Below are 27,399 nucleotides of genomic sequence, written 5' to 3'. Positions count from 1 at the left end.
CAGGCTCCAGCTTTATATTTATATGTTTTTATGTTGATGTGCTATTGTTTTTAATTTATTTTATTTTATTTGTATATTTAACCTATTATTGACTCTGTGGTTCTTGCACTAGTTTGGGGAACAGGATTTCATTATTTGTATCTACATTTCTGCCTGAGAAATGACACCCTGATATAGATCTGTGAAACAGTTCTGTTAATCACTGAGGCATTGTGGGTTTGTGTGTTCTTTTTCTTTAGAATTTTCAAATAAACTTGAGGTGTTTTATGATTAATAGTGATGTTGTGCTTGTACTATTTTGGACACACTGTCCTCAGGCTCCAGCTTTATGTTTTATGTTGATCGTATTAAAACAAAGAAAACAATCTGAAGTTGTTGTTTTTAAGTTATAAATATACCATGATTTTACCGGTCCGGCCCACTTGGGAATAGATTTTCCTCCATGTGGCCCCTGAGCTAAAATGAGTTTGACACCCCTGATTTAGACCTTCACTGTCTCTGGTCCACACTCCAGCCCAGTTGGTGGCGGTATTCACCTTAAAGTTGGTTGCCAACCGCCATATAAAATCCACAGAAGAAGAAGAAGCGTTGGAGTAGCTGTCTGGGTGGGGGGTGTTTTTTCAAATATTTGAACGATCCAATAGGAGAAGAGTGGCGTTACCCAGGCAATTTCGAATTTGATGATTGAAGTCGGTTTGTTTATGTTAACTAGCTAGCAAACCATAACTTTTATTCCAACAAAATAGCGAATAACTTAGCTAGCTACACTAACATAACATGTCTCAAGTGAATGGATTACAAACAGCAATGGTCGGGGAAGAAATTGTTGCCCAACTCAACAGAAAAGGTAAGGTGTAGTTGACGTTAACTAACTTAGCTAATATTCCACTAGTTAACAATGCATGATAGTAGGCCTCTTGAGTTTACTAGCTAGTTATAGTTAACGACGTTAGTCATATTGCAATGTAAACAATATTTTGTTTTATATTTATCGTTCGGTCAAGCTACAGTGGAAATACGAGATATAGGCTAGGCCTAGGGTACACACTAACGTTCGCTTCGGGGGCAACTTCTGGACTCTTGGGACATCGGGCTGTATTATTGACTCCCTAAACTAGTAACTTAGCTAGGTAGTTAGCTACAACCATCATCATGTTACAACAACAATGTTGCTTCTTGTCTTTCACAGAATTGCGCAAGCAGCAGTTGATGAAGTACTTGGCAGCAAAAGGAAGACTGAAGCCACCCAACCCAAAGTAAGAAATCATCATGGCTTGACGGCTATCTTCTTGGCCATTATATAGCCTATAAAATGATTAAATAATTCAAGGTTTATACAAATGTAAATTCAATAGAATTCAGTCAGAAAAACAATAGCCCATATGTCTCTACCATACATGGTTAAAAAGTTGCCGACGATTTACTCTGAGAATTGAGCATGTTTAGAGTTAATGGAATTGTCATCAGAGGCATGATGAAAAACTGGTCACTGCTCAATAGAACTCTGAGGCGCTGCTCCGCCGCAGAACGTCAACTGACAAACTGTCTAGTGGCTGCAGTGAAAACATGGTCTTTTTCTAAATGAAATCCGCTGAATACAAAACTAAATAGGGCAAAATATTGCTTTACAAAGCTAAGACTGAATTGCAATATCCACCCTCCGGGAAGACAATCTGTTCCTGTTTTCATTGTGTATTTCTGAGTCTTTCCCTTTAAATCGCCATAGAAACGGCCCCTCTCAAAGTAGATCGCTCGCTGGCAATGAAAGCCAAGGATCTGGAGGTGAAACATCTCCAAATGATACCATCTCACAACACCTTATATGAAAGAGATACAACCAAGAGCGGCGCAGTTTAAACTAGCAACGGTCACAGCAAATTAACTTTCTTATTTCACCAACACTGTCAAGTACAAGTCTATTAAGGTTATAATATTTTAGAGAACAATCTAATGATTAATTCTATGTCATTTATAATGACATAGGGCAAAGAACGACGTTTTCACGTTAATTTCGTAGCACCCTCTTGAATTGCCTCGTTTTTCTCTACATACCCGCAGCGAGTGAAAGCCCAACCATATAAAGTAACTGGCATTAGTGCCAGTATTTCAGCTTGAAATGTGTTATCCATAGACTTTTGTAAATAATGTCTTATCACACATGACAAATTTTCAGACCATATCTTCGAGATGACATTAAAGCAAAGAAGATCACCATGTCTACAGTGAAGGACGATGTAAGTACTGTAGCTAATCCCTTTCCTCTCCTCCTTGACAAGAACTCTCTCAAAGCAAGCCTGGCAGTTTGCTCACTCAATTATATAGTGAGGCTTGAATTATAATAGGTACCGTGTGGCTCAGTTGGTAGAGCATGGCGCTTGCAATGCCAGGGTTGTTGGTTTGATTCTCAACGGGGACCATTATGGATTTTTTCCCCACGGAAATGTATGCTCTCACTACTGGATAAGAGTGTCTGCTAAATGACAAATTTAAAATGATAATTAACTGACACGTTGAGGTCTGTGTACTGTTCATGCAAAGCAGGAAAGAGTTACTAACTATATCAACTGATGTTTTGTAATTGCAGCTGGCCCAGGGAAAAGAGAACCAGGGTCCAAATGCCCTCAAGATGAAAAAGGAAGCCGTGAAGGTTCAACCTCTTTCCCAAACCACTGGCACCCTCTGCAGTACCACCAAAAAACAGAGCCCCACCAACGGTAACACTCTGCGTCTCCTCTCTGCAGCATCGGTTACTGCACGTCTCAACGTGCTCAAAGGCATGACAAAGACTTCTGCGGTTGCCCCATGTCACTCAGCCAGCCTGAAGACTGCTCCAGCCAGATCACAATCCACTGTCCCTACCAAAAGATGCCCAGGCACCACCAACCATCTCAGAACCCAGCCTAATCCAGCTGTTAAAATTTGCAACACACGCCCTAGCTCAGCCAAACCCCTGGCAAACGCTGGTAGAACACGTTCAGTCAGCACAACCAGACCAAAGCCAAATACTACTGGGAAACCCGCTAACACACTCTGCACAGCTAGCACACGGCCCATTACAGCTAGCACACGGCCCATTACAGCTAGCACACGGCCCATTACAGCTAGCACACGGCCCATTACAGCTAGCACACGGCCCATTACAGCTAGCACACGGCCCATTACAGCTAGCACACGGCCCATTACAGCTAGCACACGGCCCAACACAGCTGGCAGTGCCAGAATGAGTCTGAGCAGAATGGTTAAATCCAAGACCGGCCTTGTGTCTGTCCAGGTGCAGCCTAGAAGCACCACGGTCCCTGCTCCAGCTTCAGCCCCCTTCACCCCCTCTGTCCTGAACAGAGCATGCCCAAGCACCATCCCAGTCCCAGCTCTGACCCAAAAGCCACCAGATACTACTCAGAGGAGAACGACTGATTCCAGACCACTCCCAGGGAGATCCAGTAAACCAGCAGGGCAGAGACAACCTGTCACTGGACCTAAACCCACCATCCAAGGCCCCGCTGGTCCTGGTCCCAAGACTGCAGCTACGAAGCCAGGCGATAGGAGGACAACCGAAACCTCTGGCAGAGTTTCCATCCAAGAGGTTGAGCGTATTCAGAGGGCTCCATCACAGCACAGGGCCGAGGCTAGAGGAGCAGGACCCAACACTCAGATATGGAAGCCTGCCTCTCGAGCCTCCACCGGGATAACAGGAAACCAATGGCAGGCCAAGGCTCTGCGTAGGGCCATGCATGCAGCTGTGGCTGAGATGGGACAGAAAAGCAGCGGCGAGGAAAACCGAGGCAGGGTGGAGAGCAGGAGGGCAGACACTGACACCAAGAATGAACCCAATGCTCCATCGCCCTCATCAGCATCACCAGCGTGTTGGCCTAGGCCTAACAGGAGCACAGTGAATGGTGTGTGGATCCCCCAGATGGTGCCTCGCTCTGCCAGAGTGTCCAGCCATGGCCAGGAGGAGGTGGGGTGGGAGGCTGGTGTTGGCCTGAAGACACCCAGAGACCAGGCCAGGGTCGTGCCCAAGACAGAGGGCCGCAGGAAGATGACAGCTGCCCAGGAGGAGAGGATGTCAGTTTGTTTTTTATTGTAAATTAGATCATTACTAGGAAGTAGAATACAGTACATTGACATGTTTGTGATTTAGCAGACAATCTTATACAGAACAACTTGAAATCTTAACATGTTCACCTCTAGACTGGTTGAATAAGGCCTTGGCTTACACAGTGCACATAAATACTTTGAATTTTGTTTGTTGAAATAACAAAATAAGATCAAGATAACGTTGTCATTTCACTCCAGTAAAAGGTATGTATGTGTGTTGGTATCGTAGCGTATGAATGTGCTGGCCCTTTTCCATTATACCACCATATTCTTTCCACCCAGCACCTCGTCATTCAATATAGTGTGGTTGAATTGGACTACAAACATCTGACTTTACCCCAAAATGTTACTGAACAACCTTCTATTCGACTCTGTGTGTGTGACTCCAGGCAGAAGCTCCAGGAATGGCGTGAGAACAGGGGCATCTCCTACAAGCGTCCCCCCATGCCGGTGAGGCCTCCTCGGGTGCGGCGCACCGTGGCCCTCCCTCAGGCCTACTGGGACGGTATGGAGGAGGAAGTTGAGGCCAAGTCTCTGGTTGGAGTTGTGGACAGGTGCCTGGCTGACTGCATCAAACTGCTGATTGAGGTGTGGCGGAGGAATGGTTTCGGTCAGATTACACGCTTTGACATGAATTTAAAATGTATGACAAATCAACTGGGAGGTTGGTTGTTATCTTTATGAACCCTGTACAACGTTTGTTGGATTTGTCATAGAAGAAACCAGTGTGTTTCCCACTGTTTTTCCAGTTACTGTTCTGCCTGTCTAAACTCTAGTCTAGACCATGTTCTGTGTAGCTCAGCTGGTAGAACATGACGCTTGCAACGGTTGTGTTTTCCATTTCCACAGGGGACCAGTGCGATCATATACAGTGGGGGAAAAAAGAATTTAGTCAGCCACCAATTGTGCAAGTTCTCCCACTTAAAAAGATGAGAGGCCTGTAATTTTCATCATAGGTACACGTCAACTATGACAGACAAAATTAGATTTTTTTTCTCCAGAAAATCACATTGTAGGATTTTTTATGAATTTATTTGCAAATTATGGTGGAAAATAAGTATTTGGTCAATAACAAAAGTTTCTCAATACTTTGTTATATACCCTTTGTTGGCAATGACACAGGTCAAATGTTTTCTGTAAGTCTTCACAAGGTTTTCACACACTGTTGCTGGTATTTTGGCCCATTCCTCCATGCAGATCTCCTCTAGAGCAGTGATGTTTTGGGGCTGTCGCTGGGCAACACAGACTTTCAACTCCCTCCAAAGATTTTCTATGGGGTTGAGATCTGGGGACACTCCAGGACCTTGAAATGCTTCTTACGAAGCCACTCCTTCGTTGCCCGGGCGGTGTGTTTGAGATCATTGTCATGCTGAAAGACCCAGCCACGTTTCATCTTTAATGCCCTTGCTGATGGAAGGAGGTTTTCACTCAAAATCTCACGATACATGGCCCCATTCATTCTTTCCTTTACACGGATCAGTTGTCCTGGTCCCTTTGCAGAAAAACAGCCCCAATGCATGATGTTTCCACCCCCATGCTTCACAGTAGGTATGGTGTTCTTTGGATGCAACTCAGCATTCTTTGTCCTCCAAACACGACGAGTTGAGTTTTTACCAAAAAGTTATATTTTGGTTTCATCTGACCATATGACATTCTCCCAATCCTCTTCTGGATCATCCAAATGCACTCTAGCAAACTTCAGACGGGCCTGGACATGTACTGGCTTCAGCAGAGGGACACGTCTGGCACTGCAGGATTTGAGTCCCTGTCGGCGTAGTGTGTTACTGATGGTAGGCTTTGTTACTTTGGTCCCAGCTCTCTGCAGGTCATTCACTAGGTCCCCCCGTGTGGTTCTGGGAGTTTTGCTCACCGTTCTTGTGATCATTTTGACCCCACGGGGTGAGATCTTGCGTGGAGCCCCAGATCGAGGGAGATTATCAGTGGTCTTGTATGTCTTCCATTTCCTAATAATTGCTCCCACAGTTGATTTCTTCAAACCAAGCTGCTTACCTATTGCAGATTCAGTCTTCCCAGCCTGGTGCAGGTCTACAATTTTGTTTCTGGTGTCCTTTGACAGCTCTTTGGTCTTGGCCATAGTGGAGTTTGGAGTGTGACTGTTTGAGGTTGTGGACAGGTGTCTTTTATACTGATAACAAGTTCAAACAGGTGCCATTAATACAGGTAACGAGTGGAGGACAGAGGAGCCTCTTAAAGAAGAAGTTACAGGTCTGTGAGAGCCAGAAATCTTGCTTGTTTGTAGGTGACCAAATACTTATTTTCCACCATAATTTGCAAATAAATTCATTAAAAATCCTACAATGTGATTTTCTGGATTTTTTTTCTCAATTTGTCTGTCATAGTTGACGTGTACCTATGATGGAAATTACAGGCCTCTCTCATCTTTTTAAGTGGGAGAACTTGCACAATTGGTGGCTGACTAAATACTTTTTTTCCCCCACTGTATGCACACACTACTGTAAGTCGCTCTGTATAAGTACATCCGCTAAATGACTAACATGGATCCATTCTGTGACATTCCTCTGAGACCGATGGGGTGGTGCGTTTCAGTGGAAGAGGCCAGCACAACAGCTGAATGACTAACATGAATCCATTCTGTGACATTCCTCTGAGACCGATGGGGTGGTGCGTTTCAGTGGAAGAGGCCAGCACAACAGCTGAATGACTAACATGAATCCATTCTGTGACATTCCTCTGAGACCGATGGGGTGGTGCGTTTCAGTGGAAGAGGCCAGCACAACAGCTGAATGACTAACATGAATCCATTCTGTGACATTCCTCTGAGACCGATGGGGTGGTGCGTTTCAGTGGAAGAGGCCAGCACAACAGCTGAATGACTAACATGAATCCATTCTGTGACATTCCTCTGAGACCGATGGGGTGGTGCGTTTCAGTGGAAGAGGCCAGCACAACAGCTGAATGACTAACATGAATCCATTCTGTGACATTCCTCTGAGACCGATGGGGTGGTGCGTTTCAGTGGAAGAGGCCAGCACAACAGCTGAATGACTAACATGAATCCATTCTGTGACATTCCTCTGAGACCGATGGGGTGGTGCGTTTCAGTGGAAGAGGCCAGCACAACAGCTGAATGACTAACATGAATCCATTCTGTGACATTCCTCTGAGACCGATGGGGTGGTGCGTTTCAGTGGAAGAGGCCAGCACAACAGCTGAATGACTAACATGAATCCATTCTGTGACATTCCTCTGAGACCGATGGGGTGGTGCGTTTCAGTGGAAGAGGCCAGCACAGCAGCTGGATGAAGGCCTAGCCCTTGCACAATCCGTTTTGGGGTTGCTTTGTGTGTCGTGTTTTTTTTCTTCTTCTGAAGACACAAATATTAATCTAACACACGGTCAGGTCAGATGATTGATGTAGTTTATATTATTTGGGGAATAATGTCCTAATAAAACGTACGGGGCTTTGGTCAAAAGTAGTGCACTATGTAGGGCAGTGGTTCTCTAACCTCTCCCTGGGGACCCACATATGTTTCACAATTTTGCCGTAGACAAATGTCTCACTTTGGTGATTCAGTGAATCAGGTGTGTTGAGTGAAGGCTTAAGAACCACTGATTGTAGAGTATCGGGTGTCCTTTGGGGTGCAGTTGCACTGCGAGAGCAAGACGTTTGGAGGAACACGTATATTGTTCCGTAGGTGGTATTCATTAGTGGTGCAACTCTTACAGTGTGTGTGTAAGACGTGTACAGTCGTGGTCAAAAGTTTAGAGAATGACACAAGTATTAGTATTCACAAAGTTAACTGCTTCAGTGTTATGAGATATTTTTGTCAGATGTTAATATGGTATGCTGAAGTATAATTACAAGCATTCCATACGTGTCAAAGGCTTTTATTGACAATTATATTAAGTTTATGCAAAGAGTCAATATTTGCAGTGTTGACCCTTCTTTTTCAAGACCTCTGCAATCCGCCCTGGCATGCTGTCAATTCACTTCTGGGCCACATCCTGACTGATTGCAGCCCATTCTTGCATAGTCGATGCTTGGAGTTTGTCAGAATCTGTGGGTTTTTGTTTGTCCACCCGCCTCTTGAGGATTGACCACAAGTTCTCAGTGGGATTAAGGTCTGGGGAGTTTCCTGGCCATGGACCCAAAATGTCGATGTTTTGTTCCCTGAGCCACTTAGTTATCACTTTTGCCTTATGGCAAGGTGCTCCATCATGCTGGAACAGGCATTGGTCATCACCAAACTGTTCTTGGATGGTTGGGAGAAGTTGCTCTCAGAGGATGTGTTGGTACCATTCTATATTCCTGGCTGTGTTCTTAGGCAAAATTGTGAGTGAGCCCACTCCCTTGGCTGAGAAGCAACCCCACACATGAATGGTCTCAGGATGCTTTACTGTTGGCATGACACAGGACTGATGGTAGCGCTCACCTTGTCTTCTCCGGACAAGGTGTTTTCCTGATGCCCCAAACAATCAAAGGGGATTCATCAGAGAAAATGACTTTACCCCAGTCCTCAGCAGTCCAATCCCTGTACCTTTTGAAGAATGTCAGTTTGCCCCTGATGTTTTTCCTGGAGAGAAGTGGCTTTTTTGCTGCCCTTCTTGACACCAGGCCATCCTCCAAAAGTCTTCGCCTCACTGTGCGTGCAGATGCACTCACACCTGCCTGCTGCCATTCCTGAGCAAGCTCTGCACTGGTGGTGCCCCGATCCCACAGCTGAATCAACTTTAGGAGACGGTCCTGGCGCTTGCTGAACTTTCTTGGGCGCCCTGATGCCGCCTTCACAACAATTGAACCTCTCTCCTTGAAGTTCTTGATGATCCGATAAATGGTTGATTTAGGTGCAATCTTACTAGCAGCAATATCCTTGCCTGTGAAGCCCTTTTTGTGCAAAGCAATGATGACGGCACATGTTTCATTGCAGGTAACCATGGTTAACAGAGGAAGAACAATGATTTCAAGCACCACCCTCCTTTTTAAAGCTTCCAGTCTGTTATTCTAACTCAATCAGCATGACAGAGTGATCTCCAGCCTTGTCCTCGTCAACACTCTCACCTGTGTTAATGAGAGAATCACTGACATGATGGCAGCTGGTCCTTTTGTGGCAGGGCTGTTTTTGGGGGATTAAGTTCATTTTCATAGCAAAGAGGGACTTTGCAATTAATTGCAATTCATCTGATCACTCTTCATGACATTCTGGAGTATATGCAAATTGCCGTCATCAAAACTGAGGCAGCAAACTTTGTGAAAATTAGTATTTGTGTCATTCTCAAAACTTTTGACCACGACTGTACGTGCATAACCTGTGGCTACTATTGTCACCGGATGAGGAAGGTCCCTTTGTTTTTTGTGTGTGAGGTGAGCTGTGGGATTAATTTCCCGTAGCAAGAAAATAATCCATACGGCTACATATCGGGATACGTAATATTTTTGCCCTAGTTTGCTATTCCTGCACCAAAACTTTCTTCATAGCATGTTCTCCATCTTTTTAAATAGGGAGCCCATTAATTTCCATTACTTATTTCCATTACTTATCAAAAGTTGTTTTCTCATGGCTCTCTTGTCACTCTGCAGCAGACATATGGTGAGCAATATGTTTGGAACATCGAATCGCAATAAAATCACAGTATCGAATGCAATACATATCGTATCGGCACCTACGTATCGTGATAATATCGTATCGTGAGGTCCCTGGCAATTCCCAGCCCTAGCAAGAATATAACTTCCCAAAGTTCACATGGAAGCAAGAAAAAGTATAATTTCACGTAGCAATTTTGAAGAGAGAAAGTTGTTTACGGTAATACGATGGGAAAGTGACTGCCCATTTTGTGCAATAATTATTTTCTGTTTTTTTGGGGGGGGGTTTGTTGCTGCTTGAAGACCATTCAAAAAAAAGTTTAAGCAGATGTGGTCCCACTTCCCATGGTATTGTAGACTGACCATGGTTGTCACCCCTCTGTTGTCCAGTCTTTTAAACAGACGGATTTGTATGTTTTTTTAAAATTATTATGCTAACTAGATTTCCACGGGGGTGCAGACATCGACTCGGGGTTAACATGACCACGGTTGTCACCCCTCTGCTCTCTGTTGTCCAGTCTATTAACATGACCTGTGGTCGCCCGTTTAAAAGTCACGATAATAATCTCCTCTCTCCTGAAGTGTGCAGTTATCACCATATTTGTGATACCTGTAATTTCCTTTCAAATCAGTGAAGCTGAAGTGAACACATGCACACTTTGGGAGGAAGCAGAGATAATTTGGACGTAGGCGAGATGTTCAACATCACTTATTTTGGGAGTTTGATCCGTTCCTACACACATGGTAAACCTCGAGACCAAACAGACGAGTTGGTTGACCCTCATCTTTCCAGCGTGGCCTGCCTGGCTGGCGGCCCCCTTTACTGTTACCAAATCCAACACTGCCAATTAACATAATATTTGTGTAATTTGTTAACAGTCTTAAAGATTTAGTAAAGAGACTTAAATGTCTCTCTTCTGTGTGTCTGACTGTTTCTGACTCTGTTTCTGACTGTTTCTGTGGCTCTGAGTGTTTCTGGCTCTGTTTCTGACTGTTTCTGTGGCTCTGAGTGTTTCTGGCTCTGTTTCTGACTGTTTCTGTGGCTCTGAGTGTTTCTGGCTCTGTTTCTGACTGTTTCTGTGGCTCTGAGTGTTTCTGGCTCTGTTTCTGACTGTTTCTGTGGCTCTGAGTGTTTCTGGCTCTGTTTCTGACTGTTTCTGTGGCTCTGAGTGTTTCTGACTCTGTTTCTGACTGTTTCTGTGGCTCTGAGTGTTTCTGGCTCTGTTTCTGACTGTTTCTGTGGCTCTGAGTGTTTCTGGCTCTGTTTCTGACTGTTTCTGTGGCTCTGAGTGTTTCTGGCTCTGTTTCTGACTGTTTCTGTGGCTCTGAGTGTTTCTGACTCTGTTTCTGACTGTTTCTGTGGCTCTGAGTGTTTCTGGCTCTGTTTCTGACTGTTTCTGTGGCTCTGAGTGTTTCTGGCTCTGTTTCTGACTGTTTCTGTGGCTCTGAGTGTTTCTGGCTCTGTTTCTGACTGTTGCTGTGGCTCTGAGTACGTTGCTTTGTCTCTGACTGACTCTGTTTCTGACTGTTTCTGTGGCTCTGAGTACGTTGCTGTGTCTCTGACTCACTGTGTTTCTGACTGTGTCTATCTGTGTGTTTTCTCTGTGCCTCCCCACAGGGCTGCCCGTCCTCCCAGGTGCAGGAGATGCTGTCCACTGTGCCCATGGCTGAGAAGTTCTCCAAGTACTGGATCTGCCAGGCCCGTCTGATGGAGCGCCAGGGCAACCTGGATGTGCTGCCCCTGTTTGAAGAGGCAGTACGCGTGGTGTTAGAGGTATAACATACTCCTTTTACCTTCTCTCTCTACCTCCATCCCTACGACTCTGTCTCTCTCTACCTCCATCCCTACGACTCTGTCTCTCTCTACCTCCATCCCTACGACTCTGTCTCTCTCTACCTCCATCCCTACAACTCTCTCTTTCTCTACCTCCATCCCTACGACTCTCTCTTTCTCTACCTCCATCCCTACGACTCTCTCTTTCTCTACCTCCATCCCTACGACTCTGTCTCTCTCTACCTCCATCCCTACGACTCTCTCTCTCTCTACCTCCATCCCTACGACTCTCTCTCTCTACCTCCATCCCTACGACTCGGTCTCTTTCACTCACTCATATATTAGACCTCTGAAGAATTCTCTAAACAAAATTAGAGTTCCCTCCCTTGGTATCTATTTCATTTAAACTAGTAATATGATGGTTTGGTATCTATTTCCTCTCTCCATTCTCTCATTTAGCCAGTGGATGAGCTGCGGACTGTTGTGTTTGAGATGCTGAAAAAGAAGGAAGAGAGACAAGGTAATGAGGAAACTATAAAGACAGCAACATCCTGTCTCCTTGCCTCTTCCTCAAAAGGTATTGGAGAAGAAGGTCAGAGGGGAGGGACCTTGGACCTTCTCCTCCAATACGGTTGAAAAGGAAGCGAGGTAAGACCAATTGAGATAGAAATTTGAACCAGTCTGAGTTTGATTCCCCATCTGAACTTCATGCCTCTACAAGGTCCATCTCACTAATGTGGCAGTTTTTACACTTGTTTAGGATACTTTGTTGTTCCTGCCAAAACCAGCACCTAGATCTAGGTAGACACACTGCTGTGTCCATGGTTTTCTCTTTCTGCTGGCCGTACCAGGGTCACGCATGTTGAAAATGTTCAAATCAGTTTGTATTTGCTATTATTGGAAAGATTGAGTAAAGATTATTTCCACTGTAGAGATTGTGGAAAGAATCCAACCCAGAGGCTCAAATCCCAAAATAATGTATTATGGTTATTGCCATGCTGCTTCCATTTGTTGCGTCAGTTCCAATATTTTCATCATATTTGAATCATATTGTCGTCACGGCTTTTGACTGCTAAGTAATTTGCCAGACGTGCAGTGAGTAGTTGGGTTTCATATTACTGAACATCTGCTGAAAGCCCTCTGACATTGGATTTCACAACAAAGCAGATGAAGGTTTCTGACTCATATTACCAGTTACTAGTGATTAATATAATGTAATACGCATTGAGAGTGGATATGCATGGATGTGGAGACAGGTTTTGGAGACAGGTATTTTTTTTTTAGGGTGTAGATCAGCTTTAATATTGCAGATAGGTTGTAACTTCCATCAATGTAATTGTCTGTATCACTTCCAATCCCCCATTTTTTTATTTTTTTTTCCTCGTATGGGCTTCCAAGTGGCGCAGCGGTCTGAGGCACTGCATCTCAGTGCTTGAGGCGTCACTACAGACCTCCTGGTTCGATTCCAGGCTGTATCACAACCGGCCGTGATTGGGAGTCCCATAGGGCAGCGCACAATTGGCCCAGCGTCGTCCGGGTTTGGCCGGTATAGGCCGTCATTGTAACTAAGAATTTGTTCTTAACTGACTTGCCTAGTTAAATAAAGGTTAAATAAAATAAAGATATACATACATTCATATACACATGCATAATCACATCCTTTAAAAAAATATATTTCCCTTTATTACTTTCCAACCCCTTCCCTAATTGGAGTAAACTAGTGAACAACAATGCTTAGGCCTCTACTTCCAGCTTATACATACTATATACATTTTATGGACACAGTCAATTTGACAATTCTATTTTGTTTGTTTTTACTCCTGAACTTCCTCAACCTCTCATTTTCATGATGTCCATCCGGTTTGCTTCTTTATGCCATATCTTTCTAACTGTGCTCTTTCACAAAAGCTCTCAACCTATAATCTATATACTTATTATGGACACAGTATGATTACATTATTAGTTATCTTGTTGTTGTTGGTAGTTGTTATTAGTCCCATCCTTCAGCTCCATTCAACACCACCCATCTATCTCTTAACACCATCCTTATTGGATTTTTATTTGCCATATATTTTTTGTCTGGTCGTCACTAGTAACCACAGCAACAAAGTCATAAACTCCACCTATTTCTATAATGTATCTTCTTAAAATCTGATGTTAAACCTAACCTTAACCACACTGCTAACCTTATACCTAACCTTACATTTGAGTTCTCCCAAATTGTTACGATATAGCCAATCTACAAGTTTGTGGCTGTGGTAACTAGTGGAAGGGCCGCACACTATTTTTATGCTCCTAATTCACAGTTTGTCAATAAAGCGGTTTGTCATAAACAGGATGTGGGCTTTCATGCCTCCCACAGTGTCCCAATGTTCCAGCGTACAGGTATGTACCTGCATCAGTTGGGACAGGTTCTGACTAGAAAGACAAAGGGGGGTACAAAGTCAGTTGCACAACTGTCGTATCGGGTGAATGGTGGCCATTATCGCTGTCAACAAAGAGTCTGTTCAAGCTGCATCGTGTTAGAGGCTTTTATTAAAATCACGAGGTTACAGCATAAGTACAGACCCGCGGTGTCCGGAGAACGGCTCCTCAGATTGCCATGGCCGTTCTGCCCTTTCTGTAGTCTAGCCCCTATTTATAAACAATGATCTGTCTGTTGTACGTGACGTTACACTAAAACATATACTAACATAAAGAACATTCCATTTCTTCATGATAAACATTTAACAAAGACATAATCTTCATATACGATACAACTGAATGCATTCCACCAAAACGCGTCTTCCGCATTCATCCCAATTGGGAGAGCAAACCTGGTGGCCAACTACAAGAAACGTCTGACCTCTGATTGCCAACAAGGGTTTTTCCACCAAGTACTAAGTCATGTTTTGCAGAGGGGTCAAATACTTATTTCCCTCATTTAAAATGCAAATCAATTTATAACATTTTTGACATGCGTTTTTCTGGATTTTTTTGTTGTTATTCTGACTCTCACTGTTCAAATAAACCTACCATTAAAATGTATAGACTGATCATTTCTTTGTCAGTGGGCAAACGTACAAAATAAGCAGGGGATCAAATACTTTTTTCCCTCACTGTAGTAGTAGTAGTAGTGTCATGAATGGATTTACTACACCAGAACATTCTGATATCCTGAAGAGATGGGTGGATATATTTGAATTGGGACCAGTAAACGGCGATGCACTTCAATGGATGCCATTTAGCAGTATGTGCACACTTCTCAGCAGTTGACTATAACAACATTGTTATTATTCCTACTACTTCCAGGTCAGTCTCCCATAGCATCGGCGCAGGAGCCTGTGAGTGAGGAGGATGATGTTTTGGAGCTCGACTCTACACCAGACCCCATGGCCACACCCACAGCTGTCAAAGCCCTGATCCGTGGTGACCGAGGAGGCTCGTCTGTGGTCAAGTACAAGATCACCGCCACACCAGGGTACTCTATGACCTCTGACCTGACTGCCTATGGCCTCTTCCTCCTGTTTGACCTTTCTATGATCCGGTGACCGTCAGCCATTTTTTAAAGCTACAACCTGATATTTGAAAAACAACAAAAAGGCAGCCCCGCTACTTGTTTAGAAATACAGTCATTTTAAGTTAAGCAGAGACTTGCATCTGTATCTCCAGTCTGTCAGGTCCCTGCCTGGCGTTAACCCCTTACACTAAGTAGAAATTGACCTACATTGCCTTCGGAAATTATTCAGACCTCTTGACTTTTTCCACATTTCGTTACATTATAGCCTTATTCTAAAATTGATTAAATTGTTTTTTCCCCCCTCATCAATCTACACACACTACCCCATAATGACAAAGCAAAAACAGGTTTATTGAAATATATGCACATTTTATTTTTAAACCCCAGAAATATCACATTTACATAATTATTCAGACCCTTTACTCAGTACTTTGTTGAAGCACCTTTGACAGTGATTACAGCCTTGAGTCTTCTTGGGTATGACGCTACAAGCTTGGCACACCTGTATTTGGGGAGTTTCTCCCATTCTTCCCTGCAGATCCTCTCAAGCTCTGTCAGGTTGGATGGGGAGCGTAGCTGCACAGCTATTTTCAGGTATCTCCAGAGATGTTCAAGTCTGGGCTCTGGCTGGGCTACTTATGGACATTCAGAGACTTGTCCCAAAGCCACTGCTGTGTTGTCTTGGCTGTGTGCTTAAGGTTGTTGTCCTGTTGGAAGGTGAACCTTCGCCCCAGTCTGAAGTCCTGAGTGCTCTGGAACAGGTCTTCATCAAGGATCTCTCTGTACTTTGCTCCGTTCATCTTTCCCTCGATCCTGACTAATCTCCCAGTCCCTGTCGCTGAAAAACATCCCCACAGCATGATGCTGCCACCACCATGCTTCACCGTAGGGATGGTGCCAGGTTTCCTCCAGACGTGACGCTTGGCATTCAGGCCAAAGAGTTTAATCTCTGTTTCATCAGACCAGAGAATCTTGTTTCTCATGGTCTGAGAGTCCTTTAGCTGCCTTTTGGCAAACTCCAAGCTGGCTCACTGACCAAGGCCCTTCTCCCCCATTGCTCAGTTTGGCCGGGCAACCAGCTCTAGGAAGAGTCTTGGTGGTTCCAAACTTCTTCCATTTAAGAATGATGGAAGCCACTGTGTTCTTGGGGACCTTTAATGCTGCCAAATCTGTGCCTCGACACAATCCTGTCTCAGAGCTCTACAGACAATTCCTTCAACCTGTCAACTGTCAACTGTGGGACCTTTATATAGTCAGGTGTGTGCCTTTCCAAATCATGTCCAATCAATTTAATTGACCACAGGTGGACTCTAATCAAGTTGTAGAAACATCTCAAGGATGATCAATGGAAACAGGATGCACCTGAGCTCAATTTCGAGTCTTATATCAAAGGGTCTGAATACTTATCTAAATAAGGTATTTGTGTTCTTTAATTTTGTACATTTGGAGAAAAAAAATTTAAACCTGTTTTCGCTTTGTCATTATTGGGTATTGTGTGTAGATTGAGGAAAACTGAAATGAATCCATTTTTGAATAAGACTGTAAGATCTAACAGACTGAATCCAAACATTACAATGTTGATTTTATGTGCATTTTACATTTACTGTATTTTTCTCCGCATTTGTTAACAAAAAATACCCTGGATACATTTAGTAACATAATAAGAATATTCATGGCAAATATGGGGTAGGTGGAACATAAGACACAAATTACAAGGATTTATTTCAAGTCTCTAAACTCAACAATGCAGTTAACAATATAATACAACAAAATAAGGTAGAACAAAAACAGATGAGAAATAAGAAGAAAATAACATAAGTGAGCATACTAATATATATGTCAGTTCCGGTACTATATTTACAATGTGCAGGGATACTTGAGTGATGGAGGTATACACTGAGTGTACAAATCATTAAGAACACCTTTCTAATATTGAGTTGCACCCCACCCTTTTGCCCTCAGAACAGCCTAAATTCGTCAGGGCATGGACTCTACAAGGTGTCAAGCGTTCCACAGGGATGCTAGCCCATGTTGATGCCAATGCTTCCCACCGTTGGTGTCAACGGTGTTGGACCATTCTTGATACACGTGGGGAAACTGTTGAGCGTGAAAAACCAGCAGCGTTGCAGTTGACACAAACTGGTGCGCCTGGCACCTACTACCATACCCTGTTCAAAGGCACTTCAATGTTTTGTCTTTCCCATTCACCCCCTGAATGGCACACATACACAATCCGTCTCAATTGTCTACAGGCTTAAAATCCTGTCTCCTCCCATTCATCTACACAGATTTAATGGATTTAACAGGTGACATCAATAAGGGATCATAGTAGAGGTCTGCACTTTTTTCACCCAGCCTGGCAGTCTTGCAGCTCGAGGTGGGATAGGGTATATAGGATTCATAGTTCTTTGACTTTGTGTGATTTAATTTATCAGCTATGAAACAAAACAGCAGAATTACTTTGAAAACAGCTACTGCAGCATTTGTTTTACTATAAATGTGACTACTAAACTATTTCTATTCACAAATGCGAGTGAAATGCTCACACTGTGGAGCCCTTACCATATATATATTTTTAATGGTGCACAAGACACGGGTCTGATTCGCCCATGACTAAGTGGACTAATCCATTGCGGAGGCCACGGGGATGGCGCACAGTCCATCACTCTAAGACGTGATACTGAAATTGTTTATGGTAATATTATGTAAAAATCATGGTGTAACACTAATGTATCTAATATTATTTTATAACAAATACGCTTTCTCCCACGATGGATATGGTCGCTGTCTGCGGTTCTGAAACATAATCTTCAGTGCGCCATAGAGTTGGCGCCTTTCCTCATGTTGCTATGTGCATAATAGCAAAATTAACCAGCATATTGGGATTGAGAACAATAGTCCGGAGGCAGCAGCAGCAGAGACGAGGAAACAGCCGTTGCCTTAAAAGCCCTATTCGGACGGGATTAGTTTTATTGGGGGTGGTCGGGTGATTTTTAATTATTTGCACAAGCAGAGAACACCACATCTGTCATTCTAGTCCCGTCCGAATCTGTAATGTCAGTCATTTGTGCAGGGCAGGATAGTTAACAATTCCAGCCAGAATAACCTACTGTTGTTTTGGCAAACTCAAAGGTCCTCTGATAATACTAGTCCCGTGCGAATCAACATCCTTGTGTTTTGAGATAAATGTCTGAGTATGACAGGTGTTGCTCACGGTTTCAGCAAGAAAGCAATAACTGATTCGATAAATTGAACGAAGTGCTGCACATAGTCTATACTGTACCCCTTGCTGTTAATAGATCACAAAGCAGCATACAACTTACATAAACGTTTGGAAATGATAAGTTCACTTTCGCATCCATAACCTTAAAATGCATCTCAAGTGCAATGTTTAGCTCACATCTGAAGGCTGGGGGTAACTTAGGACGTCTACTGCGGATCGCTAAAATATCGTCATGATTATGATCACAATTCAAATATAATGACGACACTATACCTAATATGATTTGGTATGGTTTAGAAACTTGGGAACCTTGCTCGAGTTATCAGTGTAGCCCTGTTAACGTCTGGACTTATAATGGAAATATCTATAAGGCAAAAAGTCGTAACTGTCAATTCTTTGGGAAGAAAATAATTACACGGGGCAGTTTGCGCTAAAATATCGTAATGATTATGATCACAATTCAAATATAATGGCGACACTATACCTAATATGATTTGGTATGGTTTAGAAACTTGGGAACCTTGCTCGAGTTATCAGTGTAGCCCTGTTAACGTCTGGACTTATAATGGAAATATCTATACGGCAAAAAGTCGTAACTGTCAATTTTTTGGGAAGAAAATAATTACACAGACATTCTGGGGTAATAATTACATAACCAATGTTTTGTAGTAATAGTAGTCCCATGTGAATAGGGCTTAGCCTAGTTGTCTAAGAAAGTTGAGCGGGAAAACCCCAAAAATAATGAGGTCTATAATCAATCAATAGCCTAACGGTTAAATGTGCCTGGCTATACAAATCATCCATATATATCTACAGAAATAAGACACATCTTGCTTCTGTTGCCTGTTTGAGTGTTTTGCAACTGCAAAATGTCAGATAAAGCACTTTTCACAGGTTTGGCTGTTTTTAATCTTTGCTATGGAGTAATAACAGCTTTACAAAAACTGTTTCGTTAGAACAGACTGGTATTACTTATACTTGCAAACATGCAGAAAAATATGATTGTAATCTAACACCACCTGTTTGTCACACATAATATGCATGCAGCTCTCGCTCCTATACCCTCCTTTCTCTTGATCTCCTTATTGTTATTATTAGTTATTATTATGATCATTATAATAATAAGTCATGTCGTTATCATTAGTAGGCTTTGTATAGTAGCCTTGTATAACCACCATCAAGCTGTAGGCCTAAGAGCGCGTCCTGTTTAGTCTTAATACCTTAACTAACTTAGGTCAATATCTCAATATATAGGCTACTGTATCAATCATTCATTCGTTCATGCCATCACACAACATATGTGACATTAATGCTTTGAAATGTAATTAAGCATTTTAGTTTTTTAATTAAATAACACAGGGAGCTTAGAATAATTAGCCTAAACGATAAATAAACTGCAATTCACGAATGCATTAATCTGTTTTTAGTCTGCTGTAATAAATTGTTTCTTTTTTTTCTTTAGAACAGACTCTCTGGTACACTTACTTAGTGTTTACACTGTTCCAAATGGTCAGAAAAGGTTATAATATTGTAATCTAACAGCAACTGTTTGGCACACACGATACTCACGCAACACTTGCTCCTAAACCCTCCTTTTTCTTGAACTCCAGTAGCTTCCAAAACTAAGTCAAATGTCTTCCACAGATCTGACTTCCCCTTTCCCTCCTGAGCAACCAGTAAACATTCACCCGTTTTAGAGTTTCTTTTTTATGTCCTCCACATCCATTTTTCTGTTGACATTACTGTGTTCAAAGTTTGTTATAACCATTTTATTGATTATGATAGGGCAGGCCCTATTGGTCAGTAGGGAGGAGAGCGAGACAACGTGTGCCAGTCACTCGCTGTCATTGTTTTTAACAGTGTGGCCATCAGGCTCTCTCTTTAGTCATTTGTGTCTTTATTTATTTCATCATGTTCCGTATTCCCATCAATCACCTTGTCTATGTTCTGATTGGCACCCTATTCCCTATATTAGGGCTGGCCCCAACTAACACAAATCTTGGTTGACCGAAAGTTGTCTGTTCTTTCAACTAATCGAGGGCGCCAGAGATCTAGAAAAAAACCTTAACCTGACCCAATTATTCTCCTCCAGCTCCTGCTGGCTTTCGCAGATTCTGCCATTACTCTCCTGAAGTTCCCAGTAATAGGCTTCACTAGGAGTCGGCAACCTTTCTCATGTGGAATGCCAATTTATCTTACCCTTTCTACCGATCTGCGTGCCAGTTATGGTTTTCATATGCACATTTTCATGAAACAGTTTCATTTAATTTATAATGTCTTCATATCTCAAAATCATTGTAATGTGTCTAATCAAAATTCTATCCAAATCTAAATGAAAATGATACGAACCTAAAAAGTGACTTATATTGCCATTGCCAACTATGTAAAAAATAGCCTACATAAAGCCAACAAATAATATTGCAGCCTAAAGGTAGAAAATATCCTGATTTTAAAAACAAATCTCCTATAAATCACATTGGCTACACGGTCGACCAACAGCTTAACGACCAACCAGTCGAATAATTGGGGTCAGCCCTACCCTATATAGTGCACTACTGTTGACCAGAGCTGCCATTAATGACCCATCACCATGTGTAGTTAACGTGTGTCTGGGCTTGTAGCCCATCACTATGTGTATGTACTGTAAACTGTTCTCTTTGATCTCTCCCACCCGCAGTGGCTTCAGGAGCCAGCAGAGAGAGGCGACGTTGGCCCGCATGGTGGATGGACAGGAGCTGAGGTTCTTCACCCCCGTCAGGCGCTCGGTGAGGATCGAGAGGTCTGTGCTCCTCTACCCCGCCTCCCTGCAGGAGCACGACCACTGTGTGGCCTCCTTCAATGACCTGATGGCCCAGGAGGATGAGAGAGAGGGGGAAGGAGGGAGGGAGGGTGACGGAGAGGGGGGAGGCAGCGCCGGGCCCATCCCCAACGGCCATCTGTACGTTTACAGAGAGAACGAGGCTCTGAGAGACAAGGTCAACATCCAGCTGGTCTACGCTGAGGAAGAAGACTAAAGGACTGTGTCCTCCTAGTAGTTTAAAGTGGTTTCCTCCTGCTTTACCCTGATCTAATAGTACAGGATGATCTCATTCACCATCTGGGAATGTAGCTTTCACCTGTACAGTTGTATGTCCTTCAGTACAGAGTCACATTCCTTAGTAGAAAGCCGTAGTAAAACAAAAGGTTCTGAAACACCTGGGGAGATGGGTTTGTCAATCTAGACTTTTCTGTACAGAATCCTGCAGGAAGAACCTGTCTATCCATTACTCATTTGTAACTGTCAAACCAAAAGCATCCATTTACTTTTTAGATGGAATAGTGTTTTTTAATGCAAACTGTGGTTAAGGTTTTTATTTTTTAGATTGTACAAACTAGCTTGGTTTTGTTGAAAAACAAAAAAAATGTGTTGGTATTTTAGATGCATGAATGATGTACATATTTATGTATAATAAATAATCTACTTTGGTAATTTTGGAGTGTCATTAGTTTTATAAGTAAAAGCATTTAATTAGTCCTAACCAGACTAAGTGTCAAAATATGGAAATCAATGAAGTAGATGTGCTTATGCAAACAGAATGAATAATGGGGGATTAGTGAGTTCTCACAAACTAACACATGCACTTTACATTCCAAGGTTAAATACAGAGCTGATACATTTAGGACACACTGAATACATCATATTCCAGATTCAGTTTTAGCCATGAATGTCATCCAAGAAGATGGATGAATCATACTTGTGTGTTGCTACCGTTTGTGTTTCTACTGTTTGACTCTAACCCAAGACAAGGCCCCAGGGGTTGTCTACATACTGTACTTTTCATGACAAACTTTGATTTCAGTATGAGGTCACCGTCCCATCCAACCACATCAAATATACTTGGGAGGCTCGCTATGGGTTCAATATGAGTATGATGCAGGTTTGACGTGTTACGAGCAATACTCACCAATGTGGGCGCGGTTTAAGTAGGAATGCTGACGCTTTCCGGGCTGCGCTCAATCTTATATTTGTGGGGGGCGCGGTGAGCGTGGAGACATTGCAGACCCTGCGACCAAGAAAGCACAACAGCATTGCATCACGGACTTCTACAACTCAGCATCCACAAGAAGAGGCAACGGAGAAGGTATGTCAATTCCTCTTTCACCAACTTATTTTTTAATAAGTGTGTTTTATTCCTTTAGAATGATTTGTTTTCATTCTACAGAATGTGATATTTGCAGCATAGCATAGTCCTGTTTTGGACCACAGGAATCCTAATAATAATAATATGCCATTTAGCAGACGCTTTTATCCAAACCGACTTACAGTCATGCGTGCATACATTTTTGTGTATGGGGTGGTCCCGGGGATCGAACCCACTACCTTGGCGTTACAAGCGCCGTGCTCTACCAGCTTTTTAGAGGTATTTTTTAAATTAATTATTTTATTCAATGGATTGGATTCATTGCCATTTGTGTAAATTAAGAATTGTGTTACTAAATCATGTACGTTTATAAAGATCATGAAATGTAAAGGTACAATATGCAATATTTCCTGCTGTTTAGAGTTATTTTAATGATATAGTTTACACATTTATTGCTGAAGAATACAACTTGGTTGGGTCGTTCCACCAATTCGGTGCCTTTTGAGAAGTGTAACTTGGTCAAATTTGGATTTAGATTTCACCTAATTTTAACATTCTGTCATAAAGAGCACATGTTCAACGGTGGAATGGTGGAATGGAAGCCTGTTGTGTGCAACAGCGAGGGAAAATTGAATGCAAGCTTCGCAAAAAGAATGCTGCATACATTATTTGCTCAAGGTGTGGAAAATGCTGAACCCAATGGACTTTTTATGGTTTAATAGACCAACAATAGACCATAGAGAATGATAGACCTCTAGTGCCAAAATGATAGGTTAGCGTGGGCAGCACCATTGAGGGCTTCCACCATTTTTATGTAGTCAACTGGGTGGGACTTCCAACTTCATTGGCTGATCCCTGCTGGTGGCCCTGTTGGAGTCATGTCCAACTGGGTCATCAGGAGGAATCAGCCAATCGTGAAGAAGAAAATTAACTACTTCAAAATGGAGATTGCCTCATTGATGCTGCCCATGCTGTCACAGACACTATAATGACACATGGAGTCCTCTATCTATCTCTATGCAATAGGCCCAGTGGATGCTGGTGGGAGAAGCTATAGGAGGACGGCTCATTGTAATGGCTGGATTGGAACAGAGTCAAACATGGTTTCCATATGTTTGATGTATTTTATTCCATTCCAGCCATTACAATGAGCCTGTCAGCCTATAGCTCCACTGAGACAGACATATGTTGAAGTGTCCTGGGGTAAGGAATGTTTTTTTTTTATACTTTGGCTTATCAGTTCCTTCTCCAGGTGTTCCAGGACCCGTGTCAACACATTAATCAAGGTTATCGACTCTAGATCAGAGTAGACCATATATTAGACATTTGAAAGCGCCTATAACTCCTGAGTGGTGCAGTGGTCTAAGGCACTGCATCGCAGTGCTAACTGTGCCACTAGAGATCCTGGTTCGAATCCAGGCTCTGTCGCAGCCGGCCGCGACCGGGAGACTCATGGGCGGCGCACAATTGGCCCAGCGTCGTCCAGGGTAGGGGAGGGAATGGCCGGCAGGGATGTAGCTCAGTTGATAGAGCATGGCGTTTGCAACGCCAGGGTTGTGGGTTCGATTCCCACGGGGGGCTAATATAAAAAATAATAAAATGTATTCACTAACTGTAAGTCGCTCTGGATAAGAGCGTCTGCTAAATGACTAAAATGTAAATGTAATGTAAATAACTGGGTTACAGCTATTGGCCTAAGCCAAATAATGAGCTACTTGGGTAACACGCTAATTTAAAGTGTTGAGAGTGTGGTTTGTAATGCTTCTGTGGTTTGGGTAATACAAGAGCTTGGTGAGAGTGTGGTTGACCTGTGGTTATTTTGCATACAACCTTCCCACAACTTTCTGGAAATGGTGCAGGATGGTTGCTTGGCTTTGGCAAGTTTAAGGAACTTGACAAAAAACTTTGTTTTCTTGGTATATCAATACTTTAAGAGAACATTTCTTAAAAGTTTGAACATGGTTACATTTACAGTGCCTATAGAAAGTCTACACCCCCAAGATTTTTTATAAAACATTTTGTTGCATTACAAAGTGGGATTGAAATTGATTCCGGTGGGCTTTCCCGCTTCGACAAAACAAAGGAAAGGAGTGGTGCTCAACAACAAAATGACTAATTCGAGGTAAAAAGGAGTTGGAACACAACAAAAACAAGGAAGAGATTGGGGTCTTTTTGCTCACGTTAATTCATTGTACAGGATGTGAACAGGTGACTGACGTCTTCCTCAGAGTGACCTGACCATTGCGCTTAGTTCCTATTTATAGCCTAGTGGCCCATTGTGAGGCAACAATGTAAATAAATATATAATTATAATATGTTTCAAGGTAAATGGCAAATTATAGCACAACATAATAAGATAAATTGTGTGTCTCGTTAATCAACAGGCCATGTCAAAATATACATAGGTGATATTTGGGTGTCTGTGATAACGAAGACACAGAAACCCAATAAACAACAACATTATAAAAACGAGGACAGTGAAAAATCATAATTTAGCCCCTTTGGATCCACAGTGTCTAAGGTGTACTGCCAGAATGCCTCTCTTTGTTTTAGTTTACGTAGGATCAGTGGCGACCCGTCATTCAGGGATGGTGGAGCAGAGCCCCACCTGTTTTGAGCCCATCTTAATATTTTCTTATTATTGACCAGTCTAAGATATGGCTTTTTCTTTGCAACTCTGCCTAGAAGGTCAGCATCCCGGAGTCGCCTCTTCACTGTTGATGTTGAGACTGGTGTTTTGCGGGTACCAATTGCCATTGGGCGGGCCTGAGAGCCAAGTCTCACGCTTCTTGAGTAGCTGCATTTTGTGTGTAACGGAATCGGCTAGATTGCGCGCACGGCGAAAACAAATGCGAGGGGGCAATGTTGTGAACTCTCGTAGATTTGGATCACTTTTGAGGATCTTCCAGTGTTTCAATACTATGGATTTGACGCGACCGGAACATGGGCTGTACTCCGTGGAAAAACACATACGAGGGGGCGTTTTGTCCTGGTTTCTATTAGTGCCAGTGGGTAGGCTTCGACGTTCGGTCTCTCTAGCACGGGTATAGGCCTGTTCAATGACACTTATCATCCCCGCGTTGCAGGGACCTGGTGCTCATATCATCAGCCTTGCGCTCTAGATCTATGTCTGGACTACAGTTACGTCGGAGTCTTAGGAATTGACCCACCGGTAAATTCTGCTTAAGGTGTACCGGGTACTTACCGTCTGCGTGTAAAAGTGTATTCCTACTCTGCGGTTTGCGGAAGATAATAGACTCCAACTTGTTTTCTTTATTTTTGTGGATTGTCAGATCCAAGAAGTATATTTTCTCCCGATTTCTCTTTGCTGTGAATTTGAGATTGGAATCAGATAAATGAATAGCCTATAAGAAATGAACTCTGAGAGGAGAGCGTCAGTACCGTTCCATGCCAGTAGAATGTCGTCTATATCTTTTCCAAAGGGCGACATTCTGGAAATATGGGTTTTTCTGGACTTTATAAATGAAGGTCTCATCCCTGTGTCCCATAAATCAATTCGCATAGTTAGGAGCGAATGCAGCTACCATCGCTGTACCCCGCATATGTTCGTAGAATCTGCCCTCATATTGGAAGTAATGTGGCCTTTTTCAGTGAGAGACAGAATCAAGTTAGACGGAGGTAAGATACCCTGCTGTCAAGTGTTAAGATAACGAGAGAGCGCTCATAGGCCTGCGCCATGTGGGATATTAGTATAGAGAGACTGAAGGTCAATTGTTAAATGCTTTCGGTGTCGCATCTGTAGTTATTGATGATCCCTGTTATCTCCTAAAAAGGCTGGCAATACTGGCACGAATTTAGAGATGAAGAAATCAACATACTGAGATAAGGGTTCAATAGGGCTACTGTTACCTGAGGTTTATCCATACTTTTATACATTTTCGGTAAGCCACTGACTTTCTCCGTTTCCGTTATCCAACCCTCTAAAAGAGCGTTATCAATGAAACTTTCTACGCCAAGGTAGTGGGTTCGATCCACGGGACCACCCATACACAAAAAATGTATGCACGCATGACTGTAAGTCGCTTTGTATAAAAGCGTCTGCTAAATGGCATATTATTATTATTATTATTATTATATCCTCTCTCTGGGGTTGGAACGGAGAGGGACATAGCACTTAGCACGTGTCAGAGACTTGAGCATAGACCTCACTATCATATTGTTCCCTGCTTAATACCACAATAGACCCTCCCTTATAAAATGTTTTTATCACAATATTTGGAATGTCTTTCAGTTATTTCAAAGCATTTTGTTCATAATTACTGAGATCAGCTGAGATCAGCTGCTTGTTTAAGGGTTTTGCGGGCCAGTTTAGCAAAATCATGTTCTATCAGCCTACTATAGGTGAGAACAGGGGACTATTAGCACAGAATATTTGAACAAAATGTAATTAGCGAACACATTTGAAAGTGTCAACTTTCAGTGCAAAAAGTTCCACCCTACTAGAAGGGGAGAAATTCGATTTTTTTGTAATTGATCTACACAAAATACTCCATAATGTCAAAGTGAAAAGGAAATTCTACATTCTTTTTTAAATATATTTTTTACAAATGAATATAAATGGAATAACTAAAATATATTCGTTGCATAATTCGCCCCCTTCGTTTAGGCAAGCCTAAATGAGTTCAGAAGTAAAATTTGGCTTAACAAATCACATAATAAGTTATAAGGACCCACGCTGTGTGAAATATTAGGGGTTATAATATATATAATAATATAATATGCCATTTAGCAGACGCTTTTATCCAAAGCGACTTACAGTCATGTGTGCATACATTTTTACGTACGGGTGGTCCCGGGGATCGAACCCACTACCCTGGCGTTACAAGCGCCATGCTCTACCAATTGAGCTACAGAGGACCACATGATGGGTTGACATGCTTTTTGATTGACTACACCTCTCTCCCCCATATATACAACATCTGTAAGGTCAAGTATTCAATTTCAAGCACAGATACAACTACAAAGACCAGGGAGCTTTTCAATAGCCTCATATTTTTTTATTTTTTTTATTTAACCTTTATTTAACCAGGTAGGCCAGTTGATAACAAGTTCTCATTTACAACTGCGACCTGGCCAAGATAAAGCAAAGCAGTGCGATAA

General features: G+C 42.6%; 1 protein-coding gene across 1 annotated transcript; it reads left to right on the top strand.

Annotated features, from left to right (window-relative positions):
* The first annotated feature begins 663 nt into the window (after positions 1–663).
* On the top strand, positions 664–21,623 carry LOC311144561 (uncharacterized protein). Its single transcript, XM_084180596.1, has 9 exons — positions 664–847; positions 1,190–1,256; positions 2,174–2,234; positions 2,585–4,065; positions 4,488–4,686; positions 11,280–11,435; positions 11,895–11,955; positions 14,727–14,895; positions 20,835–21,623. Exons 1-9 carry the CDS (start codon positions 778–780, stop codon positions 21,169–21,171), a joined length of 2,601 nt encoding a protein of 866 aa, XP_084036722.1. The 5' UTR covers positions 664–777; the 3' UTR covers positions 21,172–21,623.
* The last annotated feature ends 5,776 nt before the right edge of the window (positions 21,624–27,399 follow it).

This window comes from Coregonus lavaretus (assembly GCF_964263955.1).
Source record: "Coregonus lavaretus genome assembly, chromosome: 17".
NCBI classification, from domain to species: domain Eukaryota; kingdom Metazoa; phylum Chordata; class Actinopteri; order Salmoniformes; family Salmonidae; genus Coregonus; species Coregonus lavaretus.
Note: the sequence above shows the minus strand (reverse complement) of the source record. Positions and strands in the feature narration are given on the sequence as shown.